This window comes from Leopardus geoffroyi, chromosome A1, assembly GCF_018350155.1.
Source record: "Leopardus geoffroyi isolate Oge1 chromosome A1, O.geoffroyi_Oge1_pat1.0, whole genome shotgun sequence".
NCBI classification, from domain to species: Eukaryota; Metazoa; Chordata; class Mammalia; order Carnivora; family Felidae; genus Leopardus; species Leopardus geoffroyi.
In genome coordinates this window covers 45,005,774-45,026,042 of record NC_059326.1, presented here as the reverse complement: position 1 = coordinate 45,026,042, position 20,269 = coordinate 45,005,774, and the positions used below count along the sequence as shown (strand labels likewise).

Below are 20,269 nucleotides of genomic sequence, written 5' to 3'. Positions count from 1 at the left end.
GACAGCCTTGTATTTTGTTATTTTAATTAAGTTAAAATTATTTCAAGTTAGAAAATATATGAAGCACGAATTTCTATATAAATCATTTAATTTGCTGCATCTGAAATTTCTACATCACCTCTGATGGAAAGTTTCTCTGTCCTGTTTGTGATGTGTAATTTCATACACTGCTTTCTTCCCTAAGGGAAATGCTTGCTTGATTCAGTTCTTGGATAAAAATGATCTGTCACCATTGTTGCTTTAAAGGACTTTTTTTTTTTATTCTTTCTCTCTCTCTCTTTTTTCTTTTAAACAATGAATACTGAAAGAAAAAATCAAGGCACTGGGGATTGCAGTCCAGCTGTTGTGGCATAAATCAATATTTAAAATGCACATCAGTGATTTTTCTTCCCCTGAAAGTGGGGGGAAAATTGTGTGCTTAATTTATTGTTTTGTTAAAATGGCCAACTTTGTCTAGGAATGACTTCATACTTAGCTTTGGTTTCTTTTTTTTCTTTTTTCTTTTTTTTTTTTTTCAACGTTTATTTATTTTTGGGACAGAGAGAGACAGAGCATGAACGGGGGAGGGGCAGAGAGGGAGGGAGACACAGAATCGGAAACAGGCTCCAGGCTCTGAGCTATCAGCCCAGAGCCTGACACGGGGCTCGAACTCCAGGACCGCGAGATCGTGACCTGGCTGAAGTCGGACGCTCAACCGACTGCGCCACCCAGGCGCCCCAGCTTTGGTTTCTATTTACCTTTACTGCTCAAGAAGAGGGAACAGAACAGTAATATAACTGCACTTTAATATGTGATTCCTGTGCCCTGATGGGGGTCGCTGAAGCTGTGAGTTTCACAAATGAACAACAGCCACATTCACCATGTACTTAAGGAACCTGCTGCTTCTCACCTCCTTTTGCCTTCAGCAAAGGTGACTGGGTTCTGTTTTAATGGCTCATTAAAGGAAAAAGATGAAAAATTTCCAAGTAGTCATAGCTAGAAAGGCATCATAATCCTCATCGTTCTAAGTATCTTCCCTTCTTCAAACAGGAAATTTTTGCAGGATAGTAGCCTTTGGATGCATTTGTTCATTGCCTAAACTCTTCTATGCATTCTGTATCATGATTTATGCACCAGAAGGTTATGCCTGGAAATTCTCTTTTATCATTTTATTCCACTGCTTGGTTTACACGAACAACAGCTTTCATTCCAAAGCTACACACCGAACACACTGATTTTGCAAAAGTCGTCCCCTGCACTCAGATGCCCATCTTAAAATTTCTCCAGCACGCCTCTGGACCCCAAGAGGAAGCGCTGCCTGAGTGTGTTAATGGCAGAATCACAATGTGTCAGAATGGTGGCATTATCACTCTTTGATGCCAGCATCACTGTTTCTTGTGTCTCACTACGGACAAACCAAGGCTAAAGGTTAAAGGATGTGGTTTATTAAATAATTCAAGCCCTTAACATGCAACCTGCAAACCTATGGCAGCCTATTAAGTTTACGTTGCCATGATTCACGTTTGGTGTTTACTGATACTAAAGCATAATGCCTGTTTGTTTTACTTTTATTGCCACACAGTAATGTAGTGAGGAAGGGGGATGAAAAAAGGTGACAGGACCTAGCAAGGGGACAATAAGAGCGGCAGACTCACTTGCATAAAGAAGATTGAAGCCTTCCCTCCCTCCCTCCATCTCTCCGTATAGGCCCCAGTGCACATCTGCGTCACTTACAGGGGAGGAGGAGGCGATGAGGCAGAGAGAAAATTGTACTGTGAGGACCTTGACAGCTTCACGGGCGGGCTTTTCCTTTTGCCTTCCTATATTTTCTGGAATATTTATTCTTCTCTTTTACAAACTGACTATATAAAACCACCCCTTCTCGCCTTGCAGAAGGCATTTGACTTTGTCAAAGACACCCGGCAAGCTCTCAGAGCATCCTCGGAGAGGCCAGGCACAGGGGCGCAGGTGCACCGAGAAGACTAGGGGGTGCGCTTCTTCGCGACTTGGGGCGCGCTCTCTCTCTCTCGCTCGCTCTATCTCGCTCTCTCTCCCTCTCTCTGCGCTCTCCAGGCACTGAACTCTGAGCTGCAAGGACAGGAGAGCCGACACCTTCCCGACTGAGGTTTTGCCACGGGTGCATCCCAGGGAGGTGTATCCAGCTGCCGCCGCCTCCCGGGCTTCCGAGCGTGCAGACCTCCCTTCTTCGCGCACCTCCATCACCAGGGTCGTCCCTCCCTGCCGTAACCACGGGGCCCCCGCGCACGGATCAAGGATTCTCAGCCCTCTGCGTCCGGCTCCTGCCTCTGCTCGCAGCCGGTGGGCTCCCCACGCGCGGGTCCTTGCGGACCTGACCGCAGCTGAGCGGCGCGGCTCTGCCGTCCACGCTCGGGTGGTTGCCTAGCAGGGCGCGCAGCCCGCCTCGCCGCGAGTGCTCCCGGGGTGCAGAGGGCGCAGTCCGCCGCCGCCTCCAACCCCGAGCTCTGCTGGCCTCCCCCACCAGCTGGTCTGTCTACTCCCGCGCCCGCTGAGGTCTCTTTGCCTTCTTGCGTCAAGCATGTCAGGCTCTGGGAGAAAAGACTTCGATGTGAAGCACATCCTGCGACTCCGCTGGAAACTCTTCAGCCACCCGTCGCCAGCCCCAGGCGGCCCGGCGGGGGGCGGCTGCCTGCAACAGGATGGCAGCAGCAGCTTCGAGCACTGGGGCCCCAGTCAGAGCCGCCTGCTCAAAAGCCAAGAGAAGGGCAGCGTGAGCACTTTCTGGAAGAAGCCTTCCTCTTCTTCCTCCTCTCCTTCGTCTTCCTCCCCTTCGTCTTCCTCCTCTTCCTTTAATCCACTGAATGGCACCCTGCTGCCAGTGGCCACAAGGTTGCAGCAAGGGGCGCCGGGGCAGGGCACCCAACAGCCAGCCAGGACTCTCTTCTACGTGGAGTCTCTAGAGGAGGAGGAGGTGCCAGGCATGGACTTTCCTGGACCACACGATAAAGGGCTGGTCCTGCAAGAGCTCAAAGTGGAGCCGGCCAACTCAAGCCAGGCAACAGGTGAAGGATGTGGACACAGGTACAGTAAGACCCCATGCGGCATCCAAGCATCTCCCAGTTTCCACTGATTTCCCCTCTCCCCTGTGGGCTTTGGTAGTTACTAAGACTAAAACGTTTCAGGTTGAAAAATTTGATTGAGAGATGCCAGCTCGGCTTTTATGACCCAAGTTTATATCATCTCACTGAAAGTTTGCTCATTAATTTCTACAGGCGCATTCATATGGTTTTGCTTTTTGCAAGTTTTCAGAGTTGTAATCACAAATTGAATATATATGCATTTTGGTAAATCTTTCAGTGGAGTGGGTCTCATATTTCTGAGATGATGGCGTTCTTCTGTCGTCTTCTGTCACATCAGTATTCCCGTTACCTGATGTGAGATGAAACTTGTTTTAAACACCAGTCACAAGGATCTCATGTACTGGCCTAGAAATTGACTTAGTGTGTTATCTAGGATCCCTGTGTCTTGAATCTATACACCAGAACTAATGAGGTACGTGAAAGGAGGCCACTGGACAGAAGCATTTTCTCTTTCTCTTTTTTATTCTTCCATGAAATGCAGTGTTGTTATTCTCTATTCTAACTTCCCTTTTTATCTTCCTGTGTGTTCACTTTTGCCTTATTCAGAGTCTTAGAATTAAACTGTTGCTGAGCCTGTTTGCATTCAGCTGTTCTTATTTGGTGGTTTAGGATGGGATCTTTAGGTGGTAGGTCAACATTTATGTTTTGTCTATTTCCAATATTAGATTCTTTTAGAAGAATTCTACCTTCAAGACTTATAGAAAACCTTCAGACACATAAAACTTCTGAGTTTTACATTTTTAGAGAATTGACTCATTATTCACTACTAGTTTTGGCATACAGTGAGAATATGAAAAGATTTGCATTTAAATTCATCTGATATCAGGATACATTATTGAAGAAACATAGGAAACATAGGAAGATTATAATGGATATGTTTATTAAATTTAATTACCTCTCAATAACAAAACAGAAACAACTTTTTAAACTTCTGGTTGATTGAATCACCTTCTTATAAAGTTGATTAAGTCACAAAAGGAATGCGCAAAATAATACTGTAGGTGCTTTTCATGATGTTGACAAATGTGAAATTAAATATATGAAAAAATATCCTTACAATTTTCAATTATGTGGATTATATGGAAGAGCCTTGGACATACCCTAATATGTTAAGACATTTAATGTAATGTATTTATTAAAAAGGAGGAAGTTTAATTTGTAATTTTCAAGTATGACAAAGTTTTTTTCCCATATATACCAGACCTAAATATTAGTCTATATATTATTCAATTAAGTAAGATATTTTACCAAAATGGTTATAACTTTGGGTACCACCAATACCATAAAGTAATTTGATTTATGTATTTACTAGTTATTATAGTTTAAGCCTTTTTTTTTCTATCAAATATGTTGAGCTTTACCTCCTTTAGTGTAGAATATTTAAAACCATTTATTTTTAGTTTTCAGAAATCATAAGCATTTAGCAATTCATTTTATATATGTAAAAGAAAACATTATGTTAAATATTAACTAATTACTACTTTATTGAAACTGATATTTTATGACTAAGAGACTTTATAAAAAGTACATTATTTTTTTCAATTCTGTAAAATCTTAAAACCAGCTTAAAATATGTGACCTTCTGAAAACACTAATGTTTAATAATTTTTTAAAATTTGTTTTACAACAAATACACTTTTAAGTAAATGAGACATATTTGTCATGAGTAATTTCTGAAGATTTTTATGTAAGTTGAAGAATTTGAAAATACTAATAGAATATTGACTTAAGAAATTATAATAAATAAAAAAATAAAAGTCATAACCAATAGAACACTTAGGCACAAAACACCCATCAGATGTAACTTCTGGTCCCTCACTTTTGAATGTATATCATTTTTACTCACAAAGAGTTGTATATAAAAAGAATTCTGAATATAAGCAAGTCCCACCAAAACCATCTTTGCTATTGGAATGATGGTTTCCTATGAGTTCTTGCATGTTTAAAATATTAAAAATCAGGTCTAATTTTATTTTTAAAATTGTGTTAAGACATAGATAGTTTAGAAAAATTTGAGCTTCTCACTGGAAAAAGGAGTTATTACTGATAGTGTGGATTTCATGAGTTTCCAAACCTTCATAGAGCATTGGTTCTGTGCTCATGATTGATTAAAACCATGCTACTAGACTTGAGTTAGCCATATATAGATATTGCATATATATTATAATTATATATATGAATTTTAATGTGTGGTAAGAATAGGGTTCACTTCTCAGAAAAGACATCATTTCCAAAGTACTGAATGCAAAATAATATGTAAAATAATCAGTAATGTGCATTTTCTTTTGTTTCTATCTTAGCACATGCAGGGAATCTACATAGGGTTTATATTGATCAGTGAGTACATAAACCACCTAAACCCCGCATGATAATTTTGATTACTTGAGTTATTATTATCTAACCATACTGTGAAGTCCCATTTGATATTTAGCATCTTGTTTTATCAGTTGTGACTTCCATGCTAAATTAATCTTCATGTATGAAACAAGAGCTGACCCCTTTCTTTTCTCTTCATTTTCTGATCTTCTGTTTATTCATTTGGTTTCATGCTAGTTAGGAAGATTGGTTTAGACAAGTAAAAGTCACTCAGTTGGTTTCACTTGTTCAAACAGCTGCTGGGGATGTTCAAGGGAAAACTTCCTGTAATCTCAGAATTCTGGAAAACTATAATGGAGTTTAAACATAAAGGCAGCAGGAAGCCACTGGTAAACTAAGTTATTACCTGAACCCAGACTTTATCTGGTCCCACCCTACTAGGCATACATAAAGAAATCTCAGTATTCTAATACCTTAACCATTACACCATTAAGAATTCTGACTATGGTAATAGGTTCCTCATCTATGTGATTAGTCATTTATTTTCTCTACTTCATTGTGAACTTAGTTGTTGGAAAGTATGTAATCTAGCTATTCAGATTATCATACATTCTTGGTGTGGATATTTTTATCCAAAATTCTATAGGTAGTAATCTAAGAACCAAAGAGAAATATTTATATTTTCACGGTTTGTAGTAATGTGAGTGGGAAAGGAGATGTCATGGTCAACTGCCTCCTTTTTTAGTTTTCTCAGTTCTCACGGAATGCAGTCATCTGATTCCATGGTTTCAACTGCTGTCCACAACCTGTATCTCGAAATTTGTATCTCAAAATTTGGACCTGCCCCTGACCTCTGGTTTCACACACCCACCTCTCTGCTTGACCTCTCTTGTGGATATCACAGACACAATATAAATACAACATTGTACAAAACTGAACTCATAAATGTCCCCCTCTCTCTTGCTCAGTTTCCTTCTTTATCTCAGAGAACAGCTTTCCATGCATTAGGTTGTACAAGCCAAAAATTCAGGGTCATATTTGCCAACATGCTCTTCTCCATTGTTTTCAGTATTCCACCAAGCACTGTCACTTTTTCTTCAAAAATTCCCTTCTTCTATCTGTACCACATCCCTCCATCTCCATTGTTTGCACCTAATTCCAATATACTGTCCCCTTTCAACTCAGCTTCTGCCACTGCCATTCGCATCATCCTCACTCATTAATTTTGCCACATATAATCCATTCTCTGATAGTGGAGTGAATGAAAAATTTAAAATGAAAATATGAACTATTTTGCCACACCCAGATTCTCCTTTTCTTTCTTTTTCCTTTTTTTTTTTTTTTTTTTTTTTTTTTTTTTAAGTATTGCCACCACCCTCTGACCACAATCCATACTCTGCACAGATGGACCTTGGATGATCTGTCTCTTGTCTATTATCAAGGCCCTTCCCTCACCAACCTCCCTCTTACCCTCTGTCTTCCAGACTCAGTGTCCTCCCTTAACATTTTTCTCTATCTTTGGGCCTCACAAACTTGTTTTGTCTCCTTGCATATTGGCTCTCCTTCCCTCAACCCACCCTTTTCTGAGTTCATTCCTATTTATCATTGAGATTTCTTGATTAAGAGCTTTGTACATTTCTCAAAGAAGCATCCGTTGATCCCCTAGGCAAATTAATTTAAATTTTTAAAAATTTATTGCATCTGCTCATTCCATGTTCTTGGAGTAACTAAATACTCTCTACTTTTTTTTTCAATTTCTCATTGTCACCTGTAACTGCATATTAATATCTATGTTGTTTTTATTGTTTGTCTCTAACAAAAATTGCCCTGGGGCACCTGGATGGCTCAGTTGATAAAGCTATTAAGCATCAGACTTCAGCTCAGATCATGGTCTCATGGTTGGTGAGTTCAAGCCCTGCATAGGGCTCTGTGCTGACAGCTTGAACTCTGGAGCCTGCTTTGGATTCTGTATCACCATCTCTCCCTCTGCCCCCCCTCCCTCTCTAAAATGAATAAAGATTAAAAAAAATTTAAAAACATTGCCCTGTGGACAGACTATTTCCATTTTGCTCATCATTTTGTCCCTATCATAGAGCAAGTAGTTACTCAATAAACACTGTTAAGTGAATAAATATTTGTCATAATCATAGTGAGTGACATTGATTAAGAACTTCCTATTTGCTAGGTAGCATGTTGAATGTTTATACTGTGCAATTTAATATTCAGAACAGTCCTTTGATTCTGGAACAATTATGTATCCCTTAGGTATAATGATTAGATAGATGAGAAGACTGAGGTACAGACAGCTAATTAATGTGCCCAGAATCATAGACTTGTACATAGTACAGCTGCACTTTGTCTTCTTACTCTCTGATCCAGACACCATATTCCAAGCCACTTTGCTAATTCTCCTTTCCTTCTGCTTAAACAAACAAACACAACAGAACATAAGAAAGGGGCTACAGCTAAAGTTATGCTGAAGCAATTTTCCTATTCCCTTGGTTGCAATGATTCTCTGTTTGAGTGTTTAAATAGACTTTTTAAAATAATAGTAATGGGTGGGATGCCTGGCTCAGTCGGTTAAGCCTCTGACTTTGGCTCAGGTCATGATCTCACGGTATGTGGGTTCGAGCCCTGTGTTGGGCTCTGTGCTGAGTGCTGAGAGCCTGAAGCCTGCTTCGGAATCTCTCTCTCTCTCTCTCTCTCTCTGTACCCCTCCTCCACTTGTGCTCTGTCTCTCTTTTCAAAAATACATAAACGTTGAAAAAATTAAAATAAATAATATAAATAAAAATAATAATAGTGACAGACAATGCCTCATAAGGCTCAAAGAGAACTTCTTAGCCTAAGTTAGAAAACACTCAGTTTTTTTTCTGAAGTATGGTTCATTCTGTGCATTTTACTTTATAATTAAACAACACCATGAGGAAATGATTTAGGGAAAACTAATTTAATTTTTGAATCCAAAAGAGAGCTTTATGATAGAAATCTGCTTTTGAGGGTCAGAACAATTGATACGGAAAATTGTCACCAGAAGAAAGCATACACCATTAAATTATCATGAAGGTTAGTGAGACCTGAACCAGGTATTTGTTGAGAATGTTAAGAAATCAGTCTTGCCTCAGTCAAAAGGAAAAAGCAACTTTAAAAATGGTTAGAGGCTATTTATTCAGGAAAGGAGTTCTTAAACTATGCTTCTATGGAACACTAAAATGAAGTCCTGTTCATATTTTCCTGTAACCCCATTTCATAGTGAAAAAGAGTATGGAGTGATTTTACTCAAATTTATGTCTTCTTGGCTAATTTATCCCAGGCTGGAGTGTTACACAGTCTACTGTTATTTAGAGCAGAACTAGCAGCAGATGATACCTTGTTTGGGGAGAGCTTCTTTTATTTATTTTAGGATGGGTTTATCAATATTATTCGTCATTTTATAAAGAAGCCCACAATTTCCAGGTGCCCTCCCTTCTGAGCACACTTGCTTCAGGGAAAATAAGAAGATCATACAGGAGAAAGAAATGAGACCACTTGATTGAACCTGCAGGTACCCAAAACTCCAGAACCATCTGAGTGAAAGATGTGACTATAAGTGCAGAATGAAGCAAATACAACAAATATAACAAATAAACAGACAAAACCCCATGCTAATTGAGTACCATTTTCTGTTTTTCATTGATGAATTTCTAATGAATACCTTGTAAACTATATTATTAACCTCTTTAAGGTATGGTGATTTTAAATAATCTGAAAGTAATCCCTATCCAATCAAATTAGAATTTGGCGAATACAGAATATAATATTGATCAGATATTTGTTTTAGTTGGTTTCTTTTTTCTAAGCCTCAAAAAATAATTTGTGTATCTGGGGGATAATATGCTTCTGATGATTACTTAGATGATGTGTTTCTAAGTCACATTTCATTGTTTTTGACCAAGAACTCTTACGAAATTTACAGAAAACTAAGATCTACAGCATATTTTAGAGTTTCAAGTTTCTGAACGTGAAAATATGCAGCATTTTAAACAGAGTCTCTAAGTAACAAGATTCTACTGATTTTATTTTACCATCTAAAATAACCACAGATATTTTTGTAGTAGTTGTAAAACAAATCCTCTGGAATTTACATACTAGTTTGGCCAAATAATAATTTACCTTTCTACATTTAAAATAATGTTATTCCAAACTTTGAGGAAAACATCTGATATAGATACTGATAATCTGAGCTGATTTAAATTTTTGAAGATTTTTAAGTCAAATATAAGCAAAAAGCAAGCAAACAAACAAAAAAACCCAAAACAACAACAACAAAGAAACGTGTTGTACCATATAAGTTTTAGGATGACTACTTTGCTGACTTTTCTGGCCAGAATTTGAGAACAGATTGATATAAGTGTGTATGAAAGCTTAACATAGGTTTTCTTGACCAGAGAGAATGTGTGCTATAATTTAGGATCCCAAGAAATATCTGTTTTGAGTGGAAAGTCTATGAGGTAGATCATTTTGACTGATGATCATGTCACAGGAATGGTACTTTTTGAAAATGATCTGAGAATCTCCTGTAATAATAAAGAGTGCATTTAGTTGATGTTAATTCTAAATTTGGCCTTTCCCATTCTTTTTGTGGATTTAATCTAATTCAGATAACTGATTATTGTAGGTAATCTTTCATTTTGAGTTTCTATCATAATTGTGACACTGTGTCCAGGCCACATTTTTCCTTAGTGATGTTGATTGACATTTGCTCATGTAACTCAGCATTTCCATCTTGACTAAAATATGGTGGAACAACTTAAATTATGAGACCAGAAAACTGGGAGGGTTTATACTATAAGGGAAAGGAAGAATTCAACAATTTTATAGTTTTTCAAGAGGTGAATGCCAAAAATCTCTTTGTATCAACAATAAAACACAACTTTGTTTTATTTCTTTAGTAGATTCGAATTCTACTAAAATATCCAAGGTGTCTCTTTAGGCCAATATTCAAAAATACCAGAGCTTCAAAAAAATGGAAAAATAGGAAATATGGCTATTTTTAAAATCTATATTTTTGAATTTATGTATACAAAAACACTCTGACTTTCTAACTCAGAGATTCAACCTCGAACTCTAACATTTAGGAAATAAACTTGGAGTTGTTTTTTTCTTATTTGTAATAAAATTTAAATGTGATGCCTACTTTTACACTTACCTTTGAGATACTGGTATGTAATTTCAGTAGAGAAGTTCACACAAATTAGTACCTAGATATTTGGCACGTGGTGATCCTGGTAATGTTTAAACATTTATTGGTGCAATTTTCTTTTCTCAAGAGGAACTTTTGTATTATAATTATTTTATGATTCTGGTTTACCGTGGCTTTGGTTAGATCAGTCAATTGTCATTAACAAAAGCAATATGCCCATATTATATAAATTCAAAATTCTTAAAAAGAAACTAAGATGAAAAAATCCTGGGCCAAATAATATTCTAATCATTTTATTAGTCACCGTGAAATAACTGGACCTCCTGCCTGGCTAAGACAGAGTATCAGGGACTGGACTCACCTTCTCACCTAGAGAAGCAACAAAGAACAAAAGAGGGAGAGAAGAAAAAGAAAGACAGAAGGAAGACAAATAAAGGCAAAAAGGAATGAAGAAAGAAAGGGAAAAAGAGAGGGAGGAAAGGAGGTAGGAAGGAAGGAAAGAAGGAAGGGAGGGAGGGGATATATGAAACAACATTTTTCAAGACACTGGACATCAGGTACTGAAAGAGAGTGATTCCTGAGATGTGAAAATCAAATGAAATGACCCTGTGATTGTCCCAGCATACCTCCTTGAGAGAGATTCCAGGCACTGATGCAGGGGAAACCAAGAGAAATATGATAACCACCCTGGATTGAAGAGAGGGAGCTGAGTGTCCAAGGAGCCCAAGTCAGTGAGATCTCACAAGACAGAATGTCACAGAAAAGACCTTCATGGAGAGAAGTCTCAGAAATCTGCGGTGGGGCCTCTTGAGTATTTGGCAGATCAGTATTCAGTAGAATAATGACAGATACATGTGTTTAGGAAACAGCCCAAATCTTGGGAAAGAACTATATTAGAATTAGAGGGACTAACACCTGTCCCTAGCAATAGGAATGGAATGATTCATGGAATTAGAGAAAGTATTTGGAGGAATCTTATATTAGTAACAGGAAATGACTAGCCCTAAAATAAATGCTGCCATGGTTCTGCTTAACAAATCCAAAAGTATCAGACGGTTTCCACGTAACATTAAATGTGTCTTGGAAAAAAATTGAAGAATAATTCATATATTTAGAAGTATTTAATACCAAACAAGGTGAATTTTGTAATGTATGACATCCAATTAAAGATGACTAGGCAACAAAGGAGTAGAAAAATATGAACCATAATGAGGAGCAAAATAATCAATTAAAACTGACTAAAAACTATGGCCGACAAGGTAATTAATGCAGTTAAATCATATTTTATATATTCAAGTAGTTAAGTAGGGTCATGGTAGATGATAAAAGATTAACATCAGACTTCTATAATGCCTGAGATTTTATATATATATATATATATATATATATATATATATATATATATACACACACACACACACACACACACACACACACACTCACACACACATACATATAGGGTGACATTAATGGTAGAGCACAGATTGCAGAAAAACATGGTACCAGCTGGAACAAGGAATGGAAATCACCAGAAATGATAACTACATGGGTAAAAGTAAGATTAGTTTTTACTATATAAATCTGGAACATTTAAAAGATATATGATGGTTAAACAAACAAAAATATTATAATATGAGAGGTGTGTTGTATTTTTTTTTCCATATGTATAAGATAAATGTATGACAACAATAGCATTAAGACTGGTAGGGGAATCAGGATGGCTGGGTGGCTCAGTCAGTTAAGCATCTGACTCTGGATTTTGGCTCAGGTGGTGATCTCATGGTTTCCTGAGTTCGAACCCCTTGCTTGGGATTCTCCCTCTCTCCCTCTTTCTCTGCCCCTCCCTTGCTCGTGCTCTCTCTGTCTCTCTCAAAATAAATTAATAAACTTAAAAGAAATACTGGGAGAGGAGAAATGAAAGCACAGTATTATATGGTTATTATACTAAATGTGAAGTGGTATATCATTTGAAGGTAGTCTTAGAAGTATATTATAAATCATAAAGCAACCACCAAGGTAATGGAACAGTGATAAATAGCTAGTAATCCAAAAAAGAAGATATGATACTCTCATAAAAATTATTTAATTAATCTAAAAAGTAGGAAATGGGAGCACAGATAGGGCAATTAGAAAATGCACAGCACAATTTTAGTCTGAAACCTAACTATATCAACAATTACATTAAAAACAGCTCCTCTATGCATCTATGATTAAAATGCAGAGTTTATTGGGTTGTTTAAAAAGCCAGATATAAGTATATTCTGCTTATAAGAAATACACTTAAAAATAAACACAAATTTTTGTTGAAAGGAAAAGGATAAAAAAGATATAGTATGCTAAGATTAATCAAAAGAAAGCTGAAATGGATATATTCATACTAAACAAAATATATCTCAAAACAAAATATATCTCAAAACAAAGAATATCGATCTGATGACAATCTTGAAAAACCTGCAGTTAACATCCTAGTGTTGAAAGACAAAATGTGTTTCCTCTAAGATCTGGAGCAAAATGAGAATTTCTTCTCTTATCACTTATTAAACATTGTATTAGAAATGCTAGTCAATTCAATAAAGAGACAAAAAGAAATAAAAGACATCTATACTGGAAAGTAAGAAATAAAATCATTTTAATTTGCATAAGACTTGATCATCTATGTAAAAACGAAAAACATAGTCTTTATTTGCAGGCATAATTGTTTATTAAAAAAATTTTATTTGAATCTGCAAAACAGATAATGGCTTTTTTCAGGTGGCAGCATATAGAGTGAACATTCAAAAATCAATTATATTTCTATATACTTTCAAGGGAAAACTAGAAATTAGAAATATAAAAATAATATATCTCATAGTAATATCAATAAAATATGAAATACTTAATAATAAATATGACCAAAAATATGAAGACTCATACATCGAAAACAATAAAGCCCTCTGATAGAAATTAAAAACCTAAATAATGGAAAGATATACTATATTCATGGATCAGAAAAATTACTATTACTAAGATGTCAAATATTTCCCAATTCATCTATAGATTATAAACATTCCCCCAAGAAAATGTTTGCATTTTTTGTTCAAATTGACAGATTTATTCTAAAATCCATTGAAAATTTGAAGGACCTAGAATAAACAAAACAACTTTGAAATAATTTAACATATTTGAAGACTAACACTTCCTGATTTCCAGATTTGTTATTAAGGTACAGTAATAGAGACAATGTGGCATCATTATCACAATATATATGAATAGGGAATGGTAAATAATTCTGATGATAGCCATTTTATGAAACAACATTATGCTATTTAAAAAAGAATAAGCTGATCCTCAAATGCCATGATTGAATGTAAAAATGTTATGATGAGCCAAAGAAACTAACTGTGTGGTATATTTCTCCCATTATAAGTCAGATAAACTTATTCATTGTATTTATTATTCATACTTTGAATAGAAATTTGATTCTAACTTGCCTTGAATCATTTATTGGAGTCAGATGCCTCTTTGAGTTGATACACGGCCTAAGAAGTCATCCATTGACATTTTGCAGAACTTGATAATGAAATATTCACACCTACTCTTTTGCTACCTCCCACTTGGCAGCAGATCATAAAGAAGGGAAGGCTAAATAGTTTTATAGTAAGTGTTCTGCAAAGAAAGTTCAGAAGGCCTTGCTTTGTGACCACAAGGGACTTTGTATCATGAGTCATCGGAAGCATCTCCATTGCCAGTACTAGAGGAGCAACAATACAATCCATGAACTTTACCTTAATGATTCAGAAAGGAATGAGCTATGTGCCGTCTTCTTTTTTGACTCCTCTTTGGATTTTTCCAGATGACTTGAACATTCCACTAGACGTGTTTCCCCACAGAGAAAAAAAGGCTCATTATTTACTCATTCTTGTCCTAATTGATCTAAAATATTTACATGTCATTATTCTCCCTAACAACAGCCTGTGACTTTTAGATAGATTTCTTATCAAATACTTTTTCAATTGTAAAGTTAAATTTCTATTGGTATAGTATAGTATAGTATAGTATAGTATACTGAATTTGTATTAGTATTTGTAATGTATGCTAAATTAGTTTTAGTGTTAGTATTTGTATTGTATAGTAAATTTGTATTAGTATTAGAGCCCCTCAAAGACACAATTTAAAAATATTTTCTAAATGTAAATTTTCTTTTCCTTTCCCCAGATTGATATACCTAGTGGGAATCTTAAAACTCCTTTGTATCTGTTCTCGCTCTTATATTCTATCTTTGCCTCATACCAAATTTCTCTCTTTGTATGGTAAATATTTTAATTCTTATTCTTCAATAAACTCCAGAAAAATCTTTGGTTTTTATAACATTGCAAACTGAAATATGTATGGTGTTTAAATATTGAAAATTTTTTATGGCATATATTTCTCTAAAATAATATTGTTTGACTTTAAAAAATATATCAGCCTCCACAGTTGCATGTTACAACAGAAAGAAAACTGGATTTGGCAATAGAAAACCTTAGTTTTAGAGTACACTCTACTTGTATAGGAAAATGTCACCGTTGCCACTTAAATTGCTTTTTATCTCATTTTTTTATTAGACTATGGTGGGAGAGGGCAAAAAATGCATCATATCTAAAGGCCTCTAGCCTTGCCACCACAAAAGAAGACAGTGGATCTTTACCTATAGTTGATTCAGCTTGACTCCTAGTATATCAGCGTGAATTAGGCTGCACTTTGACTACTTAAGATATGAGGTAAGCTCTATTTGAACACTTAAGGTATATTCTGAGCCAAATGTACCCCAAGGAAAACGCTAACTGTTCCTCCACTTCATGAAGACTATTTTAAATCAGTTTGGACTAGTCTGGAAATCAGTCTGGAAATACATTTCCAGACAATATGCTGGCTTCTTTTTTTTTTTTTTTTTTTTTTTTTTTTCAACGTTTATTTTTATTTTTGGGACAGAGAGAGACAGAGCATGAACGGGGGAGGGGCAGAGAGAGAGGGAGACACAGAAGGGACAGAGAGAGACAGAGCATGAACGGGGGAGGGGCAGAGAGAGATGGAGACACAGAATCGGAAACAGGCTCCAGGCTCTGAGCCATCAGCCCAGAGCCTGACGCGGGGCTCGAACTCACGGATCGCGAGATCATGACCTGGCTGAAGTCGGACGCTTAACCGACTGCGCCACCCAGGCGCCCCTATGCTGGCTTCTTGAGATAGAGAGAGGTATAAAATCTCCCTTTTTTTCAGAGTAAAAAAGTAGTAGTAAACTAAGTAATTTTAGAAATTTAACTTGTAATATACTAAATATATCTTAAAAGAGATTTTTAAAGGTACAGAAAAGGAAGGCTTTGAAAAGGTCTTAATAAAGTTCAGACCAGCATCAGCATGTGCAGTTGCTAATTAGAAGGAAAAATAGAAATGAATTAGCATGGCTATGCCTGGGTAAAATGTCAGTTGATGTGGCTGGGGCTATAGATCATAATCAGAAAATGGGGGCCTTTCTCGATCATACTAAAGATTTTGGATTTTATGTATTGTGACTGTGAATGAATCTAGCTGATGAGATTCAAACTTTAGTGTGACAATATTTGAGATGGACCAGAGAAAAGATGGGGGAAGCTGAAAGTGGAGAGCCATGTTAGAAAGGCTAAAACAACAGTCCTGGTGAGGAACTATTACTAAGAAAAGGGACAGAAGGAAAGAAAGCATTTAGAAAATAAAATGCCACATCTGCCAATTAATTGGGGTTTAATTGTAAAAGAGAGGATGAGAGAAGAATATCTACAATTCTGCACTGGCAAATGAATGTACATTTTTGTGTGGGTACAAAGTGGATAATGCAGAAGGCTGGAGGGAAGAGAATGACTTTTTTTTTTTTTGAATAATCTGAGTCCAGTAAAGTAGCTGACGTAAATATTTTTTGTCTTAGTCTTTGTGCAGTAGTTGTAGTGGGCTAAAAAAAATAAAGAAATTAAAATTTAGGAAAGTGTAGTTATAGAGTATGTAAGGTCTTAAGATTTCACATGAACAATAGACCTAGATATTGAGAGCATCAAATATGATGCCAAGAGAATGAGTTAGTAACTTGAGTTAAAGGTGTACAATTCAAGGAGCTGGAAGCAGGGGCTATATTATTTGATAAGTCATCTATAGAAGATTTAATATGCCCAGGAATATAGTTGGATTTGAAGGGTGTCAATGTCTTCAGTGATGAGAAGGCATAAAAACAGCAATATGAAGTATATGAATACAAACAAGTCACTTGAGTCTTCAAAAAAGAAAGGGCTTTGTTGCTTGAGAAGGAAAGGCTCATAGGTGCACAAATGTAGTGCTAGACATTTCCAGACACTACCTCAGGTACCACAGATGGGAAGAATATGAATATGAGAGGGGTGCAAGGGAGGCAAAGTGATTTATAAAGCACTTTTGAAAGGAATAATGCAAGTTTCAGATTGAAAATCTCAAAAAGTCAGCTGAGGCACAATTCCACACCTTTATGTGTATAAGGTTATGAACGAACAGATCACTACTGAGGCTTGTGTTTTGTGCGATGGTCAAGGATGGTAGTAAGTGTTAAGAGCATTAGTGAGATTAATTGGATATAGTTTCATATAAACCAGTGGTGAAAAGTTGGTAGATTTGAGAGGTACTTTCAGAGAGGTTGGGACTAGTATATGTTTCACCAACCATTTGGGAGATATTTTTCATGGATAAGAGAGTGGATTGGGTGCTGTCATTATGGCAGGCTGTGTAATCTGTGGGGCCTGAGGCAAAATGAAAATTATAAATTATTAATAATTAAAATATATAAAATGTTGTTAAAATTAATAATAATTTAAGGACCCAGGCAGTAGAGCATAAAACCAAGGGCCTTTCTGAACATATGTCCCTATCTGACTACACAGGTCCACACACATGAAGCTGGCCTTGAATAAGATTGTGGCCACAGAATATAAAAAGTTGACACAATCTGGAAAGGGACCTCTTTTACACAACACTAAGAATAAGATACGTTTGGAAAGCCAAGAAATGGTAAATCACTTCCAGCGTAAACAGCTACATCTTCAGTGAATTTTACACACACACACACACACACACACACACACACACACACACACACCACACAAAATACAGATGGCCATATATAATTACAAAGCTCACAAAATATTTAGCAAAATATGCTTTTTAACTTTATTAATTTGAAGTGGTAAATAACTTCCCCAAACAATACAACACTTCTTAAATATCCAACATGTCATTACACTTGAAAGGAATGCTATTGGAACCAAGAAGTTAATATCAAAAACTTGAGCCTCAAGGAACTTAAAAGTATGTCTAGTCAGCTCTACTTCAAGATAGTTTCTCAATATTCACACACATGCCTATAGTTTTCTATGCTGAGTTTGGCATATTCATTAAAATGTTTCCTATGTTAATTCTTTTTTTTTTTAATTTTTTTTCAACGTTTATTTATTTTTGGGACAGAGAGAGACAGAGCATGAGCGGGGGAGGGGCAGAGAGAGAGGGAGACACAGAATCGGAAACAGGCTCCAGGCTCTGAGCCATCAGCCCAGAGCCTGACGCAGGGCTCCAACTCACGGACTGCGAGATCCTGACCTGGCTGAAGTCGGACGCTTAACTGACTGCGCCACCCAGGCGCCCCTCCTATGTTAATTCTTTAGAAAAGAAAAGAATTTATCGGTAGCTTTATATTTCACTCAACTTTATCCAACTGTCTACCAGGTTGGAGAATTACATTGGTCCAGGAGCTAGTCAAGGAAAAGTATACCCAAGTGAGCCAATGTAACATTATCCACCTGTGTAAAAGAACATCAAAGTAATATATTCAATTGTGAAAAACCAGTGATTGCCACAATCTCAGGAAACATCCTTCCTATTGTTTCTTACTGGCCATAACTACATTGTGAGGTTAAGTATAACTTTTTATAAGTATTATATTAAAAAAATAAAAAACATATTGTATTTAAATGTGCAGATAAATTTAACTGAATGTATAAAGTAAGTTGGCAATTATTTTGGACTTTCTTCAGAGAAATTCTGGCAGCTAAAAATTAGAAGAATGAGTGATACACTTGAAATTACAAATTTGTGATTCCTTATAATTATAGAAGCTTCATGATAGAAAAGGTTAATCTCTCTCAAATAGCAAATATATCTAAAATAGAAATTATCTCCTTATACTCAAGTTTCTATTAAGTAAATGGCTTAAATTTATGTAGTTATAATATACAGGGTTAGAAATAATTAGGAATATTTCATTGCTGGTGGGAATGTAATTTGCTTTGGTGTGGGGGTGTAGAGAGAGCCATGGGACAATATCTATGGTATGAAACAACATAAAAGCCTTTTAATTCAGGAATACAAATTTTGAGAACATATCCTTCAGAAATAGAAGCACTTTGACGTTAACAAACTCCCATGCTCCATGCTTTTTCATCAATAGAAGAATGAAAAAAATCATTTTATATTCATTTTGTAAAACAAACAATATAAAATATGCGATATAAAATATATCCTGTAAGATTATATAAGTAGGAAAAGAATAAATTATGTAGAATGTCTCAGATAACACTAGTGTTCAATGCATAAAGTAATTTGAGACATGTGCGAGATATGATTACATTATAGTATAAATTAAAAACAAGAAATCTCCACATGCATCTCTTTATGTGTAAATTCCTTTGTAAGATCAGAGAATACTATGATTAAATCAAACACCATATTTTACATTTGTTACATGAAGATTATAAGACATATAGACTATGTGTATCTATTGTTTTCTATGTTGTTAATGTGTTACATTAAACTTTAATCCTATTTTTTAAATTAATAAGCTAATAAAGGTTGCAAAAAACTATTTTGTTAAATATTGACTTTGAGAATGATGCATATAATGGGTGTCAAACTTTGGCAAATGCCTATTGGAGGTGTTCAAGAAGAGTAATATTGCCATCTATTGGTCATTTATTCACATAGAAGATGCATGGTCCCTTGAAAACAATGTGAGAGATGATCAAGCAGTTAAAACCATATAATATAGCAGATAAACAAGGACATCAAAATATCCTAACTTACTAACAAATTGCTAGGAAAGATTTTCTTTTTTTATATTCAATTTTCACTATGCTATTAAAGTAATTAATGACCTTTTAAAATGAGTTTTGGAGTGTTCCCTCCTCTTTGATAATTTGATAGTTTCTATCTTTGTTGAACTCCAAATTTTGTTCACGCATTGTTTTCCTAATTTCATTTAGTTGTCTATGTGTTCTGTAGTTTACTGAAGTCCTTTAAAAGGGTTATTCTGAAATACTTGTCAGACAGTTCATAGATCTCCTTTTCTTTAGGACCAGTTATTAGAACTTTATTAGTTTTCTTCGGTGATGTGTTCGCCTGATTCTTTGTGATCCTTGTACCTTGTGTTGGCATCTGCATTTGAGTAAGTGATACATGCTTCCACACTTTTCAGGTTCACTTTTGAAGGAAAGATCTTCTCCAGTCTGCTCAGCTTGAGATTTTAGATCTATCAGCTGTGGGTATTGCCCACAGGCAGGCAGGGCCTACTATCAAGTTCCTTAGTTGGTTGAGGCCCACTGCCTGTGCATGCTCTGAGATTTGTGGCTGAGGTAGGGGTGGAGTGTGTTGGGGGGTGGCCACTGGCTGA

At 36.1% G+C, this 20,269-nt stretch overlaps 1 protein-coding gene across 2 annotated transcripts in view; it reads left to right on the top strand.

The window, feature by feature from the left end:
• The first annotated feature begins 1,722 nt into the window (after positions 1-1,722).
• Positions 1,723-20,269, top strand: part of KLHL1 (kelch like family member 1) — a 360,871-nt gene continuing 342,324 nt past the window's right edge. For both annotated transcript variants that reach the window (XM_045478701.1, XM_045478696.1), the window contains exon 1: positions 1,723-3,039. In XM_045478701.1, coding sequence (XP_045334657.1) covers positions 2,537-3,039 — 503 coding nt within the window. In that variant the 5' untranslated portion in view covers positions 1,723-2,536. The remainder of the gene's footprint in view (positions 3,040-20,269) is intronic.